The sequence below is a fragment of the Aplysia californica genome, unplaced genomic scaffold (genome assembly GCF_000002075.1).
Source record: "Aplysia californica isolate F4 #8 unplaced genomic scaffold, AplCal3.0 scaffold00525, whole genome shotgun sequence".
Taxonomy (NCBI): Eukaryota; Metazoa; Mollusca; class Gastropoda; order Aplysiida; family Aplysiidae; genus Aplysia; species Aplysia californica.
The window spans coordinates 484,918-504,133 of record NW_004797795.1 but is presented as its reverse complement, the minus strand read 5'-3'; the positions used below and the strand labels follow the sequence as shown (position 1 = coordinate 504,133).

General features: G+C 43.3%; 2 protein-coding genes across 3 annotated transcripts in view; both read left to right on the top strand.

The window, feature by feature from the left end:
* The first annotated feature begins 1,023 nt into the window (after positions 1-1,023).
* The window catches only part of LOC101858963 (E3 ubiquitin-protein ligase mind-bomb), a 33,846-nt gene continuing 15,653 nt past the window's right edge, over positions 1,024-19,216 (top strand). The window contains exons 1-4 of one of the 2 annotated variants that reach the window (XM_005106312.3): positions 1,024-1,549; positions 12,674-12,879; positions 13,845-14,036; positions 14,992-15,183. In XM_005106312.3, the coding sequence (XP_005106369.1) occupies positions 12,718-12,879; positions 13,845-14,036; positions 14,992-15,183 (546 nt within the window). In that variant the 5' untranslated portion in view covers positions 1,024-1,549; positions 12,674-12,717. The remainder of the gene's footprint in view (positions 1,550-12,673; positions 12,880-13,844; positions 14,037-14,991; positions 15,184-19,216) is intronic. The other variant, XM_005106313.3, reaches the window with a different exon arrangement.
* On the top strand, positions 4,949-5,799 carry LOC106012833. The gene is made up of 2 exons (XM_013086950.1): positions 4,949-5,402; positions 5,786-5,799. The coding sequence occupies exons 1-2, from the start codon at positions 4,949-4,951 to the stop codon at positions 5,797-5,799; spliced, it is 468 nt and encodes a 155-aa protein (XP_012942404.1).

Here is a 19,216-nt window from a genome sequence, read left to right as displayed (position 1 = left end):
AATCGACTGGGATTTTTTTATTAGTATTTATTAGGGAATTTTCTAGAATACAGTGTGCAGAAGTTTGAAAAAATATTCACCTGTTAAGACAAATTGATATAAGTCACTGTGCAAAAGTTGGAGAATCTATGTTCTATCTATAGGTAAGGAGCTATTTCACAATAAGTTGCGCCGTGCATTTTGACCGCACTATAGGCGTAAGTTGGTATACTATGAATTTAATTTGTACTCTTAACTCAGATTCCACGCAAGGCGTTGCATGCATGATTAATGATCTCTTTCCAATATAATAGCATATAATTATACCCTGCCGACCCCATCGTTCGCCCCCACATTCCCTTCGCCAAATCTTTCCACCTCTCTCTCTCTCTCTCTCTCCCTCTCTCTCTCTCTCTCCCTCTCTTTGATTTCTTTTATTGACACATAATAACAACGTGGGTGCAGACGTGAATAAATTTCAAATTTTGGTTCACCCACGGCCACTGGATACCTCACAATTGTATTCAGACATTTTAAACATTCTCCTAGTAATAACTCCTTGCGTCAGGAGCTTCGTTAAACTGGCCGTTTTCCTCCAGTATTTTTGCGAAGTCCAGATGCATGCACATCTGCGTACAGTCTAGTAACACCAAGCCTTAGCGCAGGTAGGACCGTACGTACGGTCCCGTAACATAGCCTTAGATCAGAGAGTATTTAATTATGTCACTCTAAAATTAAGTGGCCCGCATGCTTTTGTCCTAAAAAATATAAAGTAATTGCAACTGGATCGGGTAAAAAAAAAAAGAAAAATAAAATAAAATGGTGTAGATCTAGAAATCTAGATCTAATAATAAAATAAAAATGATAATCGATATCTAATACATGTGAGTGAATAGGCTAAAAATAATGTTCAACTTAAAGAAAGTTTTTAGAGAAGTTTAAAATTTTAATTCACTTTTAAAAATAGATTCTTAAACAAGACACCACAGGGCGTTAGGCCTATTAATAAGATTTTAATGATAAGGCCTAAGCTGAATTTAAATTTTGGTTCTGATTCAACGTTTCGTTTCATTTTTTACGCCACCATTTCCACGAAAACAACACCGGATGCCAAAATTAAACTTGCTCCGCGACAAGATCTAAACCTCGAGCTCAAAGTTGCAACTTCTGCTTGACTGTATCTTCTCTTTTAGGAACATACAGACAGACATTATGAGTAGCCTAGGGTTTTGTTCAATTTCCTTTAGCAAAACTACCAAAATAAAAGGAATAAAAAAGGCAAATGGAAGCAACAAAATTACGTTTTTTTAAAAACTAGCCTATTTTTAGCTTTGGAAATATCCGCGAGCCTGCTTGCCTGGAAAAGAATTAAAAAAGAAGAAGCAGAAATGTCAAAAAACAAAACAAACGAAAAGCTGAAAAGCGTTTAAACATCAAACAAAGGCCAGAAGAGGCCAGACCGTTGGTCACTGTGGTCAGTTCACGACATGTGATTGTGAACTCAGCTGAAGAGGCGCGTGGTTTTTTCACAAGAGGCCCAAGTTAAGAAGCCGAAGTGGATTGTTTCTTTGTAAGTTAACATCCAGTCAAATCAAATCCTTTTCGCGACAGAATAGACTAGTCTAGATTAGATTAGATTAGATCTAATAGATCTAGATCTATATCTAGATCTAGATTTATTTGTATATTGATTTTGGACCTCGTTTGTCACACCCGGTCCTGGGTATCCCACCTTTTGACAAAACAACTGGACACTAGATTTAGATCTATCTAGATTCTAGATCTAGAATTCTAGATCGAGATGTAGATCTAGATCTAGCTCTAGTTTAGTTTTAGTTTTGAAGTACGGCAGTGGTCAGGCTAGTCGCCTATCAGCCGTTCGTTGCTTTCATTCATTGCTTTCATTCATTGCTTGTTCCTTCCTGCTTGTTGTTTTCACACACTCTGTTATCTGTAGGTTGGTGCTCATGGATCTGGCAGTTTGAAACCAATCTAGGTTCATGGAGAATTAACAAATACATTCAAGTCACTAGGCCTAAGGCACCTTTTGGTTCTGTCTCAAATACAAATACTTTTGGCATTGCAAACTAAAAATTTCATTTACAAGTCAGTCATCAATATTAAACTTACGGCTAGCCTGACAGTCTAGCCGTCCTTAAGTACGGCTAGCCTGGCTGTCTACCCGTTCGTACTTAATACTTAAATACGGCTAGACAAGAAGTCTAGCCGTACTTAAAGACTGCCAGTCTAGCCGTACTTATCTTAGGCCCTATTAACATTAGAAAACAGGAGGTTTAAAATACATTAAATACACTGTCATTAAGGCACCTGGTTTCGTCTCAAATACAAATGCTTTAGGTACTGCACACTAAAAATGTATATTTACAATTCAGTAGGCCTATTTTTTGTAAATGGTCAGTCTAGCCATCATATTAAGAATAAGTACGGCTAGACTGGCAGTCTAGCCGTCATTAAGTACGGCTAGCCTCTTCCAAAATAGAAACACAGGATCCATTCACTCCAGTGCTCATGAGCCGTTCCTCTCTTTCAGTTTCACTTATTCATTCAATTCCCGTGTTCTCTCCCGCGGCTCATCCCCGTCCGCATGACTTTCACACCCCACCCCCTCCCTCCAGGCACACAAAGAAAATCTCACTCATTCCCTAGCACCCTGCGAACCATGGACAACAATACTGTATAGGCAAAACGGTAAATTTTTACTTTCACTCCCGCACACAGATGCACTGTTTCAGGGGTCAAACTGCTGTACTGTTTGCTGCAGATCATACAGAAATCCACTAAAACTGTCGCAAATCAATTATTTTCAAGACAATTTCAAATCTAACTGTAAAATATCAAATTATGGGTGTAAAAACAGGGGGGCATGCCCCCCCTGTAACCCCCCAGATTTTCTTTTACCCCAGTGGGGCAGGCCCCCCTGGAACCCCCCGATTGGTCCAAAGCATGTCTATCTCGGTTAAAAACAATCAAATATTTCAAAAACCATTAATTTGCGACGGAAATGAAGTTGATATTCGTGTTCAGCGCATCAATATTTAGTAGAAAATAGACAACTAGTAGCTGAGTGTGAGACGGGAGGGAAAGTAAAAAAATACCGGCAAAACACTGCCTTAGCCGCATTCCTTTCGTTCATGAGCTGTGGACCAGGCCAGGGGTGTCGGTGTTGTCGTCTTGTAGTTGCTGACGCCTGTGGATACACTCGTACATTCTTCCTTTCACCTGCTCTGTCACTCACACTGTCTCTCCATCCACAGCTCAGCTCGTCATACGTTGTGTGTGTACATGTGCATGATGGTGGTGGGTGTGAGGTAGGTGTTACTGAAGGTTGTCTGTAGGCGGGCTTGCCATGCAGTGTTCCTTCCCAGACCAGAGGCAGAGGCAGAAATTTAGTGGTGGGCAGAATCAGGATAATTTATCCAAATAACCAGTTAATTCTCAATGAATCGTTATCCGGATTCAGACTCCTGACTCTCTTTCCTAACCCGTTTGTGAAAATGGTTCTGATGTTCATCCTTCGCTGGCGAAGATGACCTTGACTTCACATCACTGGAGGAGTGGGGTGTGTGCGGAGATGGCTGATCAGGCTGATCTTCGCACGGAAATGTCTGTTGCAGTGGGGGCAGGGGATGTTTGGGGCTGAATTAGGCTGGAAGGTACGGCTCTCTCGGTCTTTTCTCAGCTGCCGTCTCTGTTTTTTCTTTCTGATGCGACTTTCTTCGAATTTCGCCACACCCGATCTTATCAAGGAGCGCCAGACTGTGCGGTCGCGAGCAGCTTCTTCCCAGGTGGTATGGGGAATTTCACAACTCTTCAGGGATGCTTTCAGAGCATCTTTGAAGCGTTTCTTCTGTCCGCCGAGAGAGCATACATGCCTTGGGTCAGTTCACCGTAGAGTAGCCTCTTTGGGAGGCGAGAGTCGTCCATGCGGTGAACGTGGCCGGCCCATCGGAGCTGAGAGCGCAGTAGGATAGCGTATGCTCTCCATCTTGGCCCGCTGTAGTACTTCAGTGTCTGGGACTCTGTCTTGCCACTTGATTGAATGGTTCTAACCCATTTGCTGAAGCGGTTCATAACCCATTTGCAGAAGAGGATCAGACTCTCTTTCTAAACGCGTTTGCACAAATGGGTCGGACTCTCTTTCTGAACTTTCATAACTCGTTTGGGAGAGGTTGTTTTACCCCCAGTGGGTCGGGGGGATATAAATAGACCCACTGCTTCGTCTGCAGAAGGTGCAACCCCTTCAAAGGCGAGGTGTCGCACTCGGACCCCAATCCTCTGAGATCCGGATGCGACACCTACTTTGGTGTATCTTCCTCTTCTTCTTCTTCTTCTTCTTCTTCTTCTTTCCTGCCACCGCTGACCTCATGTGCAGCAACAAGAGAGGTCACCCATCCCACAGAGTGGGCGCCTTGTTGACCGTGAGGTGCGACCCGTGCGGAGGGAAACCGGGTACCTGGCGGTTGAGGTGAGATCAGTCCACGGACTGTCCCTCGCCAACACACCTCTTTGGCCTAGGTTTTCCTCTTAGACGGGAGGGTGGCACGGCCCATGCCACTCAATCGGTTGAGAGCTGAAACCCCATCAAGCCCTGGGTCAATCTTGACGGGAGGGTCTCGTACTTTCTCGTTGAGAGTATAGCTCCGGGGTAGCCCTGGCACAGCTCCGGTTATCCGAGCTATGTGTCCCCTTGTTGGGCTCTGTGGCGGGCGGGGAGCCCCGGAGTCGAATCAAATAGAAAACTCTCATGGATTCTAAAAATCAAAAAGACCCTTCCCCAGCTCCCAACGTTAAAAAGTCTCGGCTCGCGGAAGCGGGTGCGGCCGCCGAGCCGAGCAAACAAACTACTAAAGGAAAAAGGACCTTTACGACTGCCTCTGCCCTCCCTCCTCTCAGGGAGCTTCCGCGGCAGCCGTACTTGACCATCCGCAGCACCGATGCACAGAAAAAGATGACTGATTTAAACGTTTTCAAGATAGGAGATGCTCTAAGACAGGTTCTGGGATACATTCCTACGAATGTCCAGAAACTGTCCTCTGGTGCTCTCCTCATCAAGTGTGCATCGAATAAAGAACTGGCCGGACTTGAAAAGATAACGACCTTCGGTGGTGTTCCTTGTGTTTCCGAGCGACACCAGAAATTTAACCAGTCGAAGGGCGTGGTCCGCAGCCATGAGCTGAAGGGCTGCTCCAACCAAGATATCGTGGATAACTTTGAGGGTGTGGTCGAAGCCCGCCGAATTACTATTCGACGGGGGGAGTCCACGCTAGAAACGAACACAATAATTCTAACTTTTGATTCGTGCCGCCCTCCAGCCACCGTTCGGGCATCATACTTGGTCTTGGACGTACGACCCTATGTGCCGAACCCTCTACGCTGCTTTCAGTGTCAGAAGTTTGGCCATAGTCAGTCGCGATGCCGACGTGCAGCCGTGTGTCCTCGCTGCGGCAAGACTGGGCATCCTGAAAAGGAATGCAAGGCTAGTCCTTGCTGCCCAAATTGCCAAGGCCAGCACACAGCCTTCAGCAAGGATTGCCCGACTTGGATTCAAGAACGCGCAATCCAAGAGTATAAAGCACGAAATGGCTGCTCTTTTCAAGAAGCCCGAAAAGCTGTCTGCCCACCAGGTATGACCCCGGTCCCTGGCCGGTCATACGCAAGCGTACTCCGGCCAGTCACGAAGTCGACCAGTGCTTCCACTGTCGACCCCCCAGAACCCGCGGTCAACAAGAAACTTACTGCGAAACACAAAAAGGTTGCTCCTAAAACTGTGGTACCCACCTTCCAGGTACCACTAACTAACCGCTTTGGGGTTCTTGGGGAGGATGGGGTGGACTCTTCCTCCACCCCCCCTTCTCCCCCTCACCCCTCCTCTATTACTTCTTCTTCTTCTTCTTCTTCTTCTTCTTCTTCTTCTTCTTCTTCTTCTTCTTCTTCTTCTTCCACCTCACAACCCATCTCTCTGATGGAGATTGAGGTACTCCCTCCCCCCTCTCCCCAGCCCCCTCTGTCTGCTCCACCTCCCTCTACCCCTCCACTCCCCCCACTACCAATGGAGGAAGACATCTCCGACCCCCCTCCCCGGCCTGAACCCGGGAAGGGCGGAGTCTGTCACTCCTCCAAATCCCCCACTAGACCGCCGTCCAATCCAGGACGGCAACCTAGAAAACACTCTGCCTCCCCCGTAAGGAGGAGTCAGAGTGCTTCTTCGAAGCCGGGGCCTAAGTGCTCCAAATCAAAAAGTAAAAATTCATAATGGCGGTCCTGCAATGGAATGCCGGCGGAATCCGACCTTCCATTGCAGAATTGCAACTGAACTAGTCCCAGATCTTGAGTGGTCTGTGCTGGATGACCGTACGGACCATTTCCCAATTCTCCTCAAAAACAATAGCCTCCAAAACGACCCGATCCCAGAACGCTTCAACTTCAAAAAAGCCGACTGGGACGGGTTTGCCAATCAATGTTCCAAGATTCTTAATCCCAATTTCGACCACAACTACAATAAATTTCACGAAAAACTCTTAGAAATATGCCACAATCACATTCCAAAAACAAAAACAAAACCCCGGAGGAACAAGATCTGGTTCTCTTGGGAATGTGAGGACGCAGTAAAGAAAAAGAAGGCAGCGTATCGAACAGCCGTCAACAACACCACCATAGAAAATAAGATACTTTATTTAAAGGCTCGAGCTGAGGCACGTAGATGCCTCAGGGAGAGCAAAAGACAATCATTCCAAAAATACATCTCCAAAATCAACAGCCAGACACCACTCAATCAAGTTTTCCAAATTGCTAAAAAATTCTTAGGTAGACGCACAGACACCATTCGGCACGTCCAGAGGCCGGATGGAACAACAGCTGAAACACAAGTAGACATTGCAAACACAATAGCTACATCTCTAGCCAAAAACTCATCCCAAGCAAACTACAACACCACTTTTCAAAACGTCAAAACTAACAGAGAAAAACAACACCTAAACTTCCACTCAAACAACACTGAAACCTACAACGCAGACTTCACAATAGACGAATTAACATCGTGCATCTCGGACCTGGGCGATACAGCCCCGGGACCGGATGACATCCACAACAAGATCATTAGACACTTACCCTCAGAAACACTCACACTCATACTACACATATACAACGACATGTGGCGGTCGCACTCCTTTCCGGAGTCTTGGCGTCTCGCCACTGTCATTCCAATACCCAAACCAAACAAAGACCACACACACCCATCCAATTACAGACCTATAGCCCTAACGAGCTGTCTCTGCAAACTAATTGAAAAAATGATTCACAGGCGACTCATGTGGTTTCTGGAAACGACGGGCTCGCTGAGCGGTCTCCAGTGCGGATTCAGGAAAACCCGATCCACTCTGGATCACCTGGTCCGCCTGGAGACCTTTATACGCGAGACGTTCGCCGAAAGAGGCCACATGATCGCCATCTTTTTTGACCTAGAAAAAGCCTTCGACACAACCTGGAAGTACGGCATTCTTCAAGACCTGCACGCACTCGGCATACGCGGTCACCTCCCTGCCTTCATTGGCAACTTCCTGAAGAACCGTTCCTTCCAGGTTCGTGTCGGATCCTCCCTTTCAGACCCCCACCAACAGGAGGAAGGAGTCCCCCAGGGGAGCATCCTTTCTCCTCTCCTTTTCGAAATTAAAATTAACTCCATAGTGAAAACCCTCCAGAACAGCATAGACAGCTCGTTATACGTTGACGACTTCTTGATATGCTGCCGATCGAAAAATCCTCATTTGAGATCTATGGAAAGGCAGCTGCAAACGCAGCTGCAAAAACTTGAAACGTGGGCAAACAACAACGGTTTCAAGTTCTCCCCGTCAAAGACGGTTGCAGTACACTTCTGCCGAACAGGCAGACGTGTGCTGCAGCCGGATTTGACACTATACGGGGAAAGGATTCCCGTCCAGGACCAAGCTCGTTTCCTCGGTGTCATTTTCGACAAAAAACTTACATTCATACCACACATCAAAGACCTTCGTGTGAGGTGCCAGAAAGCGTTAAACGCTTTGAAAATTCTATCACATCCGGAGTGGGGCGGGGACTCAAAACACCTTCTCCACTTGTACATCTCCCTTGTCCGGTCCAGGCTTGACTACGGCTGTCAAGTCTACGGATCGGCAAAACCACACGTCTTAAAAATACTAGATCCAATACAGAACCAAGGACTCCGCCTCGCTCTGGGGGCTTTCCGCACTTCTCCGGTGGAGAGCCTCCAGGCCGAGGCCAACATTCCACCACTCTCACTCAGACGCACACAACTCTCACTACAATACGCAGTTAAACAGAGCTCAACACCGGAAAATCCAGCGCACAACAGCATTTTTCAAACAAATCCAGAAACCAGAAACAGATTCCAAAACAACGAAAAACTCATAAAACCTTTCGGCCTCAGAATCCTTGAGGACCTCAAAAACTTACACTTTTCCAAACAAGACATCCAACAAATTCTTTTCCCCGACCTCCCTCCGTGGCACCTCACCAAGGCAAAAGTAGATTTACAGCTGACCACACACAACAAAGAAAGCACAAACACCAAAACATTTCAAGCAGAATACAAAAAACTAATAGATAAATACCCCGGTGCGGAGCTCATCTTCACGGATGGCTCCAAAAAAGACAATGAAGTGGGCGCCGCAGCCCTATCTCCCAACAATACACACCAGAGGAGACTCCATCCTGAAGCCTCCATTTTCACTGCGGAGGCCACTGCCATTGACATGGCACTGGACTCTGTAGAAAATTCTCCTAACAAATCTTTCCTTATCCTTTCTGACTCTCTGTCTTGCATCAAGTTCGTACACTCACAAACTACACACTCTTACACCCAAAAATAGTTAGGCTACAACAGAAAATCCATACACTATCCGAAACAGGAAAAAACATCATGTTCGCATGGATCCCAAGCCATGTGGGCATCCGAGGAAACGAGCAGGTAGACGACCTGGCGAAGAAAGCCTCATCCCTTCTGCTGGGATCAACGACAAACACTCTCCCACAGACTGACTTTAGAAATAAAGTCAAAAAGTATACCTCCAGTCTGTGGGAGAGCCACTGGGAAAACCAGAAAAATAATAAATTATATGAAATTAAACCCAGACTAGAACAGCGAAATCCTTCGGATCTCTCCAGAAGAGACGAAGTCATTTTTACTCGATTGCGCATCGGACACACGGCCCTGACCCACAAATACCTCCTACAGGGAGAGGAGAAGCCGTTCTGTGTCGGATGCGACACAGATTTTACCATTAGACACATTTTAACAGAATGTCTAGACTTTGGAGAGATCCGAAGGAAATATTATAAATGCAAAAAATTGCAGGATATTTTCTCCGTCGTTGTTCCCAGCAGAATTTTAAATTTTATAAAGGCCATTGGCCTTTATGGCGAGTTGTAAAGTGAATCTGATATTATTTAAAATTTTTATTGTTACTTAAAAGTTGTTTTAGATCACAAATGTATTTACACCGAATTTGAATATTTTAACTTTTTAGCATTTTAAATTAAATTAGTTACCAGTCGTGAAGTGAACTTTCGCAGAGGTGAACAACTTGTGTTTCGCGCGCTCATATGACCTTAGCAGTTGCGAGCGCCGTAAAACCTTATACTACTACTAGAGGTTGTTTCCCTTGTTTTAGACTTGTTGAGTTGACTTAGCCTTTAGACCTTGGCATTGGTGTCAGAATATGTTTTTTTGTTAGTTGATCTCTTTCTCTGGGTTTAACGGGAGCACAATATATTTCTTCCCCGTGATCTGACATGACAGACTGATACTTACGGGGTTTCTAGACAAGGCTAAAAGTCATATACACTGGGCCTAGCAGATGATAAGCGTAGTGATGAAGTTAATCACGACGCGTTGGGAGACAAGACAACACTAGGATTGGCGGCACGTGTGATGTCTGCGACTCGCGCCTTTAAACTTTGAAGGCTGAGAAATCCTGTAGCATGTTTGGTGTCTTAGATCTATTTGCACTTTGACTTTTGTAGCTTAGGCTACTGTTACGTTTTCATTGTTCAGTGATCTATATATTTTTGGAGGTCGCTTTTAATGTGTGCGAGCGCGCGCCTGTGTGTGTATGTGTGATTGGTGGGGGGGTGGGGGGACGGGGTGCAGGCCGGTATGTACCTATGCAGTTAACAAAACAACAACAAAAACAAAACAAGAAACTAATCATAGAGTTGGTAAAATTACTAGATCTAGAATCTAGATCTATCACAGCTGCTTTCCTACCGGATGGGGAGGGCTAGGTGGTAGTGGTATTGTGAATGACGTCCGTCAGTCATCAACACCTTCACGCAAAGGCATGTTTGGGGGACGGGGGGAAAAAAAGAGGGGCGGGGGAGGGGGTTGGGACCTTGACATGATTTGACGTCACATCCTGCCCACAGTCGCTGTCGCCGGTACTGCGGTGGTGAATCAATTTACATACCACGTTTATTTTGTCCCAATGGATACTTTCTTCTATCTCTAAACAGATTGGAAAAAATAGCTGGCGCAGTTTCTTCTTACTGTTCACGTACATATAACTAATGGATCTGTAACTTTGAGAGAATTCAGACTTTTGAGATGAGTCAATAATTGTAAACTAGGATATAATAAAAAGAAGGGTATCTTTTATTAGGCAGCGCCGACCGTTTCACAAGTGATTCATACCCACTTTGAAGAGCGACTCACGCCCACTTTAGAATGGGGTGCAAAGGAAATTAGGGTTAAAATCCAGTTATTCGGACTTTCCTAATGGGGTGCACCAACGTATCCGGATTTTCCCAAAGCGACTCATTGCCCACCCCTAGGAGGAATGAAAGTTGGCGTCCAACTCTCGCAATAAATAGGCAAAAAATCACGAGACCGGAAGCCAGAAACCGTTCGGAGAAATAAAGATCGGCACTATTTCTCCGAACGTTCGGAGAAATAGTCACTTCGTAAAGATAAACACAAATTAATGCCAAAAAAACCCAAAGACGGTGAGGTCTAGTCAACAGTTTGACTTGAGGGTAACCCAAGAGTCTTGGGGGCAGCCCAGGAAGACGACAAAAATAGATGGCAGAAGTACATAATCTATGTTTGGGCCAATCACAAAGGTGTGCAAGGTGCACGCTGTAGCTTCATGTGTTTTTAATTGAACAAGAGTCTATACCACACTAATTAAGCCTAACAGCGAAATTTCTGAGCTTAATTCTATGTAAATTTCAAAAGGAAGTGGTTCCAGGTGAGAATAACCCATGTCTCGCTATTCTCACCCCCTCGTTTTACCGGAAATGCCCCTAGAGGGATCAGGGCTGAGGTTAGCGGACATGACCCTGTGGGGGCCAGGGCTGATGCCACATCTGACATCACCGTGTTCGTTAGATGTGACAACATCGTGTTCGTCACTGTTCTTGTCCGAATTGTCACAGTCAGGTTTGTCAGTTTGGAGCCAAATCCCAGAAAACTGTCAAGAGCAGAAGGATTTTTTTTTCTGGTACCTGTCGGTTCTCATAATCATAGCCTAATTCTCTGAGGGCTATATATATGATAAAACAACAAATTAAGGCTATGGCAATGGTAATTTTTAAAATCTGTAGTTGGCCTACATGAGGAAACAAGGGCCAATCACTCATCAGTCTTTTCCCAACCACCTGCGGTAAGCCACCGAGGGCCTAAGTGATTTTATTGGCCTGCAAGAGGTCAGGGGGGGGGGGGAGTCCTCGCTTCATGCCCACACCGGGGTGGGAGCTATTCGCACACAAGGGGGGGGGGGGGAGAGAATAGAATAGTGAGTCTTGGGTTATTGTCCTCCGGGGTGAGAATAACGAGACATAGGTTATTCTCACCGGGGTGAGAATTAATAAAGGTAGCCAATTCAAAATTTCCCACCAACTGAAAATGTTTAATGTGTCCTGCACGCTCATATGACCATATTATGCAGTTGCAAGCGCCGTAAAACAATTACTGGAAAAATAAGTCAAGATGTATAAAATTTAGCATTGAAGGAGCTTAGGCTGGTGTCAAAGGCAAAATTAGCAAGAAAATGGCCAGCAGTTTGATGACTTTCAATTTCAAAGCTTGAGTGTCCTTGATATTTTGTGCCTTTGATCAATGTTTTAAATAAAAATCCAGTAAGAAATGAGTTTTTAACTGATTCAGCCCGCAGTTACTTTTGACTCCAGACGCTAATAATTTATGACCGATTGGTGACCTCACGGGTTTTCTCACCAAAAATTTTAATTTTAAGATATATAACTTTGATAAAGCCCTAAAGATGTGGGGCATACAGAAATGTTCAGATACATACTATTCAATGAAAAAAAAGAAAAGGGGTTGAAATGTAAGCAGTCAGGAAAAAAAGACGAGAGGAAAGTGATGCAAAGAAAAGGGAGCAAGATAAGAGCCGCTCTGAGCGGCTTTGCACTTTGCGTCAAAACACAGGAGATGGTCAGCCATTGTGAGGGGTGCTGCAGGCTGAATCAATTACATGGACTTGGGTGTCAAACCAAAAAAAGAAATTCGAAAAAAGTTTCCCGACAGTCAGAAAAAAAGCTGACTTCCTTGATTACATCATTTTGATGAGTGCCTGATTTCACCACACTGCCTTACATGATGTTTGTTTTGTTGTACATTCATATTTTATAATTTTGATGATCCTTTCACTTCATTTCACAGTTTTCCTGCACCAAGGATCAGCTATTGAAAACAAAATTGCAGAGATGGGTTTTCCCAGGCCTGAATGCTTTGTCTGTAAGGATGAGCTAATACGTGGACAGAGCTTCGTCTTTTTAAAGGATCCAAAGTACATACTCTGTATGGTCTGCTATGACAGACAATATATTGGTGGCCATGAAACTTTTTCTGTGTATTTCCCTCAGCAGGTAATACCAAGTAAAGTCATAGAATCTTTATGTGAATACTTATTTGGGGGGGGGGGGTCTTGTTTTGGACATTCATCTTAGTTTAGGACTTGATTTAAGAGAGACCCAGATTCTCTGTCATTCGTCATGATCTATATTTCTGATTCAAGCGATCTCCCACTATGATAGTATTCGACCACAGTCTAAATTCTAATGTTGTTTTTCATGTATTTTTTGGTTATTCCTCATGTTGGTCTGTTGGTTATTTATATATCATTTTTCATCGTTTATAAAGCTAATGTGGAAGCCCCACTTGTGGCAGACGACTTACTCTTGCATTAGTTATCCGCATGCAATTAGGTAATGGTGTGTTAGATATGTGTCCCTGGTTATCAGTTTTCTTAGTATAAATTTGTTCACATTCAAAAGTATTGTTTTATCATTTGTTCGATGTACAGTAGAATTTGTATGTCATGAACTGGCTTTGACCCAATTTTAGTTTCAGTTTCAGCACAGCCCATATTCTCTTAACTCATTCAGTGCTGAGTGCTCCAGCAGTACTCATATACTGGGCAGTTTTGTTATGGCAACATGCAGTTAGGTCTACAGTCTACACACGAAAATTAATCAAAACTAGCATGCTCAATAGCTGTTGGAGCAGAAAAAATATCTCGTTTACCTTTTCCTTAGTGCATCACGATTAGTAAAATAACTTGGTATGGATTAGATAGAGTAATTCTTTCTATAAAGATAGCGAGGCAGAACGCGAGAATACTCGTCACTAGTATGTGTATGGGGCCCGGGTTTCGCGAGCATTCTCGTCCGTAGCACTGAATGAGTTAATTTCTCATAGATAACTGAAATAAAATGACAGATCATATCTGATACTGTTGCTCATTTTATTCATTTCAGATGCAAGAGGAAGTTGTCTCTTCATCACTTTATCTCTTTCCTTCTTTTTTTTTTTTTTTTTTTTTTGTCGGCAGGAAAATGTATCATCTGGAAGCGATGTAGTTCATACTGGCGTCCAGTGTGATGCTTGTCTTGTGAATCCCATCCGTGGCATACGCTACAAGTGCAGGATGTGCCCTGACTTTGACCTTTGTGCAAACTGTAAAGGACAAGGATGTCACTCTGAGCATAACATGACTGAGATTGCCGTGCCAAAAACCAAAAAGGTATGAGATCTGATCTTTTAGCCCATTTGTGACCTATTTTATGTTTGGCGTTTATCATTTTTACTACTGTGGAGTCCACTTACGAGTCCTGAAATAACAAGAAGTCTGTTATAAAGACACTGTTCTAAAACCCCGTTTTCCCCCCTTCTTTATCTTTGTAAATAAAATACTGCTATAGTGCTATCTGACAAACATGTTAGTCGGTATAGCGGAATATTGCTGCTGCTGTGCACTGCACAAAGGCCAATTATGCATAATGTAAAACCTCGCCATTGAGAAACTTGTTGGTGATCTAGCGAAACAAAGTGTGCCGACAATGAAGCCCGGCGCAAATGAGTGAGGAGGTTATGGCATGCGCAGACAAGCAGAACGCATCGCATGATAGGCCAGCCTAGTCTCTATTATCTAGGCCTACCATGCCTCTCACTTCTCCGATGCCGGGATGGAGAGGTCACAGTGCTGTGATGGGATGGAGTGAGTGTGTGAGGTGGGCAGGGATTGGTGTGTAACCAGTGTGCGCAAGCAGATGGAACGCACCACAGTGTGTGGTGGGGTAGGGGACAACACAGCGGGCGAGTCAGCCTAGAGTCCTTTCTTTCTGATCGCCAACGTCGAGCTGTCAACATTGCTAGTGCTAGAGAAAGAAACCGGATTCGATTTTTGATCAAGTAAAACCTAGAGGTTGCGTTGAACACAATCATCATCAGGGGAGATAATACAAAGATACAAACAGAACACCTTACTCATAGATTAGGCCTACAATTTTATTTCCCTTGAATTTATCACTGGATCCTTTATAATGGAGAATCCTGCTTTAACTATAATGGATATTTCACACCGCTCCCCTCCCTCTCGTTATAACAGGATTCCACTGTATCATACAGAAAAGGAAGCAAGTTGCAAGAAGAAGTTGTCTCTTCATCACGTCATTTCTTTCTTTCTTTTTTGTTGGCAGGAAAATGTATCATCTGGAAGTGATGTAATTCATACTGGCATCCAGTGTGATGCTTGTCATGTGAATCCCATCCGTGGCATACGCTACAAATGCAGGGAGTGCCCTGACTTTGACCTTTGTGCAAACTGTAAAGGACAAGGATGTCACTCCGAGCATAACATGACTGAGATTGCCGTGCCAAAAACCAATGTGGTATGTCATCTGATCTTTTAGCCTGTTTGTGACTTAATTTACGTTTGCCGTTTGTCATGTTTTTCTCATACAGAGAAGGAAGTATGTTGCTGCTGGGAAGTACAACATTTGTTAAGTGTGAAGCACAAGGACCATGATGGCGAATGCTGATGGTCACAGTTTGTATTTGGAATACTGCTTCTGTTAGATGCACTTTGTAAGACCCAAGCAAACTACATCACCACCTTTTAAAACATCAAAACTAATAGAACACAACACCTAAACTTCCACTCAAACAACACTGAAACCTACAACGCAGACTTCACATTAGACGAACTAACATCGTGCATCTCGGACCTTGGCAAGACAGCCCCGGGACCGGATGACATCCACAACCAGATCATTAGACACTTACTCACAGAAACACTTACACTCCTACTATACATATACAACGACATGTGGCGGTGGCACTCCTTTCCAAAGTCTTGGTGTCTCGTCACTGTCATTCCAATCCCAAACCAAACAAAGACCACACACACGCATCCAATTACAGACCAATAGCCAGAGCTGGTTGTAACGGAGTACAAGTACTCCGGTACTTGTACTTACGTTATAATTTTCGGTACTTTTACTGTACTCCGGTACATTTTGAGAACCAGTACTTTTACTGTACTCCGATACTTTTTATAAAAGTACTTTTGAGTACTTTTCAAGTACATTTTGAGTACTTTTGAAGCTTAATGAAAGAATAAGTGCCGACATTTCCGATCATAATTTACGGAACAAACACTCGGGCGGGCACAGGCGATCAACCAAGAGTTAAAAGTTGAGATTAAAGAACTGCCGTCGCGTCAAAGATCAGCCACTCTTGTGAAAGTGATCACATGCGCTGTAAAACTCCATGAAACGGTACAATGATCCCCAGACGGGATCACACCGAGGTGTGAACAGACCGATGGGCGTTTCTTTTCCCCAAACATCGCACTCGCATCTGAGCTCGCCACCTGAACTTTCATCCCTCGCTGGGTGGGTTGGGCCTACAAGTTCGCTCCAGACAGGATCACATCGAACTGTGAACTCTTCCCTGACCATTGAAGTTGAAGGCAGTTTTTCTCTATTCCTGAAATTGCGAGACAGCCTGAATTTTAATTGGTGTGGTCACAGCGTAATGGTACGTAACGACAAAGGCGGGGGGACTCAATCAGAGATGGAAGGCTACAATTTTTGGACTGGTAAAGGGGAGGGGCAACTGGATAAACGTAGATAAAGATCTCGAGACGATATGCTAATGAGTGTACGGTATAATATTATGGCTTGCCTCATGCCACCATGCTACTGTGATTGGTCATCAAGGATGACCACTCTTTGCTCGCTATATGTCATAAACCTACCCAGGGGTCACATCAGTTCTTGGGTCACTCTAGATTCTTCCTTAGCTTCGTCGGCTAAGATCCCGTATTTCCCTTGCTCCCGAGCACTGGGATCTTAGGCGGAGACTACTGTAGTAGAGAATCTTTGGTTACACTACACTTACTACACTCTAGGAAATTACATGTAGGCCTATTTTGGTTTGCCGTGTGCACCGTGGACTACACAGTGTGACCAAACTCTGTCTTACCACTATTATAATCAATTGAAACTGAAACTGAGTTCTCAATGTATATCAATCTAACAATTTTTTAGGCTACCTAAATTTCTTTTTTCCTTTTTTTGTGGTTTGTGCTTAAGACTACCTTGATTCCTTGAGGATTTGTTAAAGAAGAATTCAAAGCACTTTTTTTTGCTGGCCATTTTCATCAATTTTTTATTTTCTTAGATCAACTTTGTCTCTATATTTTCCAATTTTGATACTTTTTCTACTTTCCGACCTCTAGGACTGACTTACATTTGATCATATTGTCTTGCTCAAACAAGTTCTATTTATAATATCACTTACTCACTAGTTGCGTTTGTTTGTTTGCTGGGGTTTTTTTCAATTACACGGACAATTTTCACATACGTTCAGAGCGTATATTCAAATGGTTTGTATACTGTTTACATTATTAGTAATAAATGGCCGAATTTGTCAATTATACTAGATATGTTATTCAATATGATGTTTTGCATTAGCACTGAAGTGTTTTAGCATATTAGCAGAAAGTACTCAAAATGTACTCATAAGTACTTTTTTAAAAAGTACTTGTACTCAAGTACATTTTACAGGAAAGTACTTTTACTGTACTTAAGTACATATTTTAGATTGTACTTAAATTTGCACTTAAGTACCTTTTTAAAAGTACTTTAACAGCTCTGCCAATAGCACTAACCACGGCGTCACTTTTTGCCCGATTCTGTTACTTTTAGTTCGCGTGACTCAGCAGCCCGCCAGAGCTCCCCGCCTCGGGGTCACAGGGTTAATAAGCCCTGAAGCAACTTTGCCGGTGTCGGTTAGGAAGTTCGCATTTTGACTATGTTTAAAACGATATAACTTCTTCCCCATCCCTCATAGCAAACCATTACGCGGATGTACTAAAAGCTCAATGTCTTGAGATTTATTCTGCGTTAGAATGGTTAATTTCTGTGCCTTAGTTTTTGTTTTAGACAAGTGTTTGTAGAGTACCCAATTGGTCCTTACCTATTTTAGTTACAAACTTATGAATAAATGATTGTTAATTTAAAAAAGGCACGACAGATCTCTCCAAAATCTGTGTTAAACTGACTACGAATATCATGTCTTTTAACATGAGAAATCTTAAATCTGCGCGAGTAGAAATAGTCAAGTTATAAGAGAAGAAAGATGCACATCTGCATTTTTTAACTAAAGACGATCAGCGTTAGCTCTTATTTTACTATTAAACAAGAGAAAGTTACCATGCGTTTGTTCATGAATCATGCTGTGTCTGTGGCAGCCTGCATACAACTAAAAAGATATAATATAGAATCTAAGCAATTAAAAAACCCACAAAACCGTGTAAATACATGGGTAGAGATAAACTTTTTATATGGAATAAAATTATTGACAGCTTACACATTCATTCTTAGTTTTTGTGTCGGAAATATGAGCGGACACAATTATGAATGTAAAGAAATCAGTCACATTGTCAGTTATTGCAAATGGTCATAGAAACGAAAGATAAAGCTGGAAAAGTCTGGTGCTTATTCAATGTCCCTGGAAAGCTAGAAATTATTCTTATAACCCAATTACGAGAGGTCATCCCTATTATTCAGTCAACTTACAAAACCTAGACTTAACGTTTTAAGAAAAGTAAGGAATTTCTGGAATGTAACAAATGCTGTTCGTGTATTAGATCTACATTGAAGATGTATTCTAGCACTAAAATCGATTTGTACTTTTCATAGAGAAACTTCATTGTGACTTTTATAAGCTTTCGAGAAAATATGCGAATATTCACGATTATATTAGACACATAAAGTTGTGTTTGGAGGAATTACTTCATAGCGATTTGTGTGCCCGATGGATAAAGTTGCAAAATTACAGCTTTCTATTATATGCGCAGATACCATCTTTTCTGAGTATCTGTACCAATGCTATTTCGTTCATGTTCCAAAAGTTCGACAGATTTTAACGAGGTCTTTTTTTTATATTTGATTTTTTGTTCATTCACGCTAGTCCAAAAAAATTACAATTTAGCATTGCTGACTCCAGCGCGTCTAACGAAATAACCAGACAAGTTACAACATCCGTTCTTTTTTGAGTCTCAAGAGCAGAAATGCATGCTTTGGGTGCACTAAATGAGAATTACCATAAATACAAGGATACACCTTAAATTGTACGTTGAAAAGTACCAAAAGACCCTCGCGACCCCGACGTGATAAGGCGCCCTGCCAGAAACCCCCCGCAGCAACTAAAATTCCTCTGCCAGTGCGCCGTGTAACGAGCTATCAGTGCAAACTTAGAAAAAATGATCCGCAGGCGACTCATGTGGTTTCTGGAGACGACGGGCTGGCTGAGCGGTCTCCAGTGCGGATTCAGGAAAACTCGATCCACTCTGGACCACCTGGTCTGCCTGGAGACTTTTATACGTGAGACGTTTGCAAAAGGGGACCACATGAT

What these genes read in the sequence shown, in the direction of transcription:
- LOC106012833 (XM_013086950.1), top strand. Translation starts at nt 4,949, where the DNA reads ATGACTGATTTAAACGTTTTCAAGATAGGAGATGCTCTAAGACAGGTT.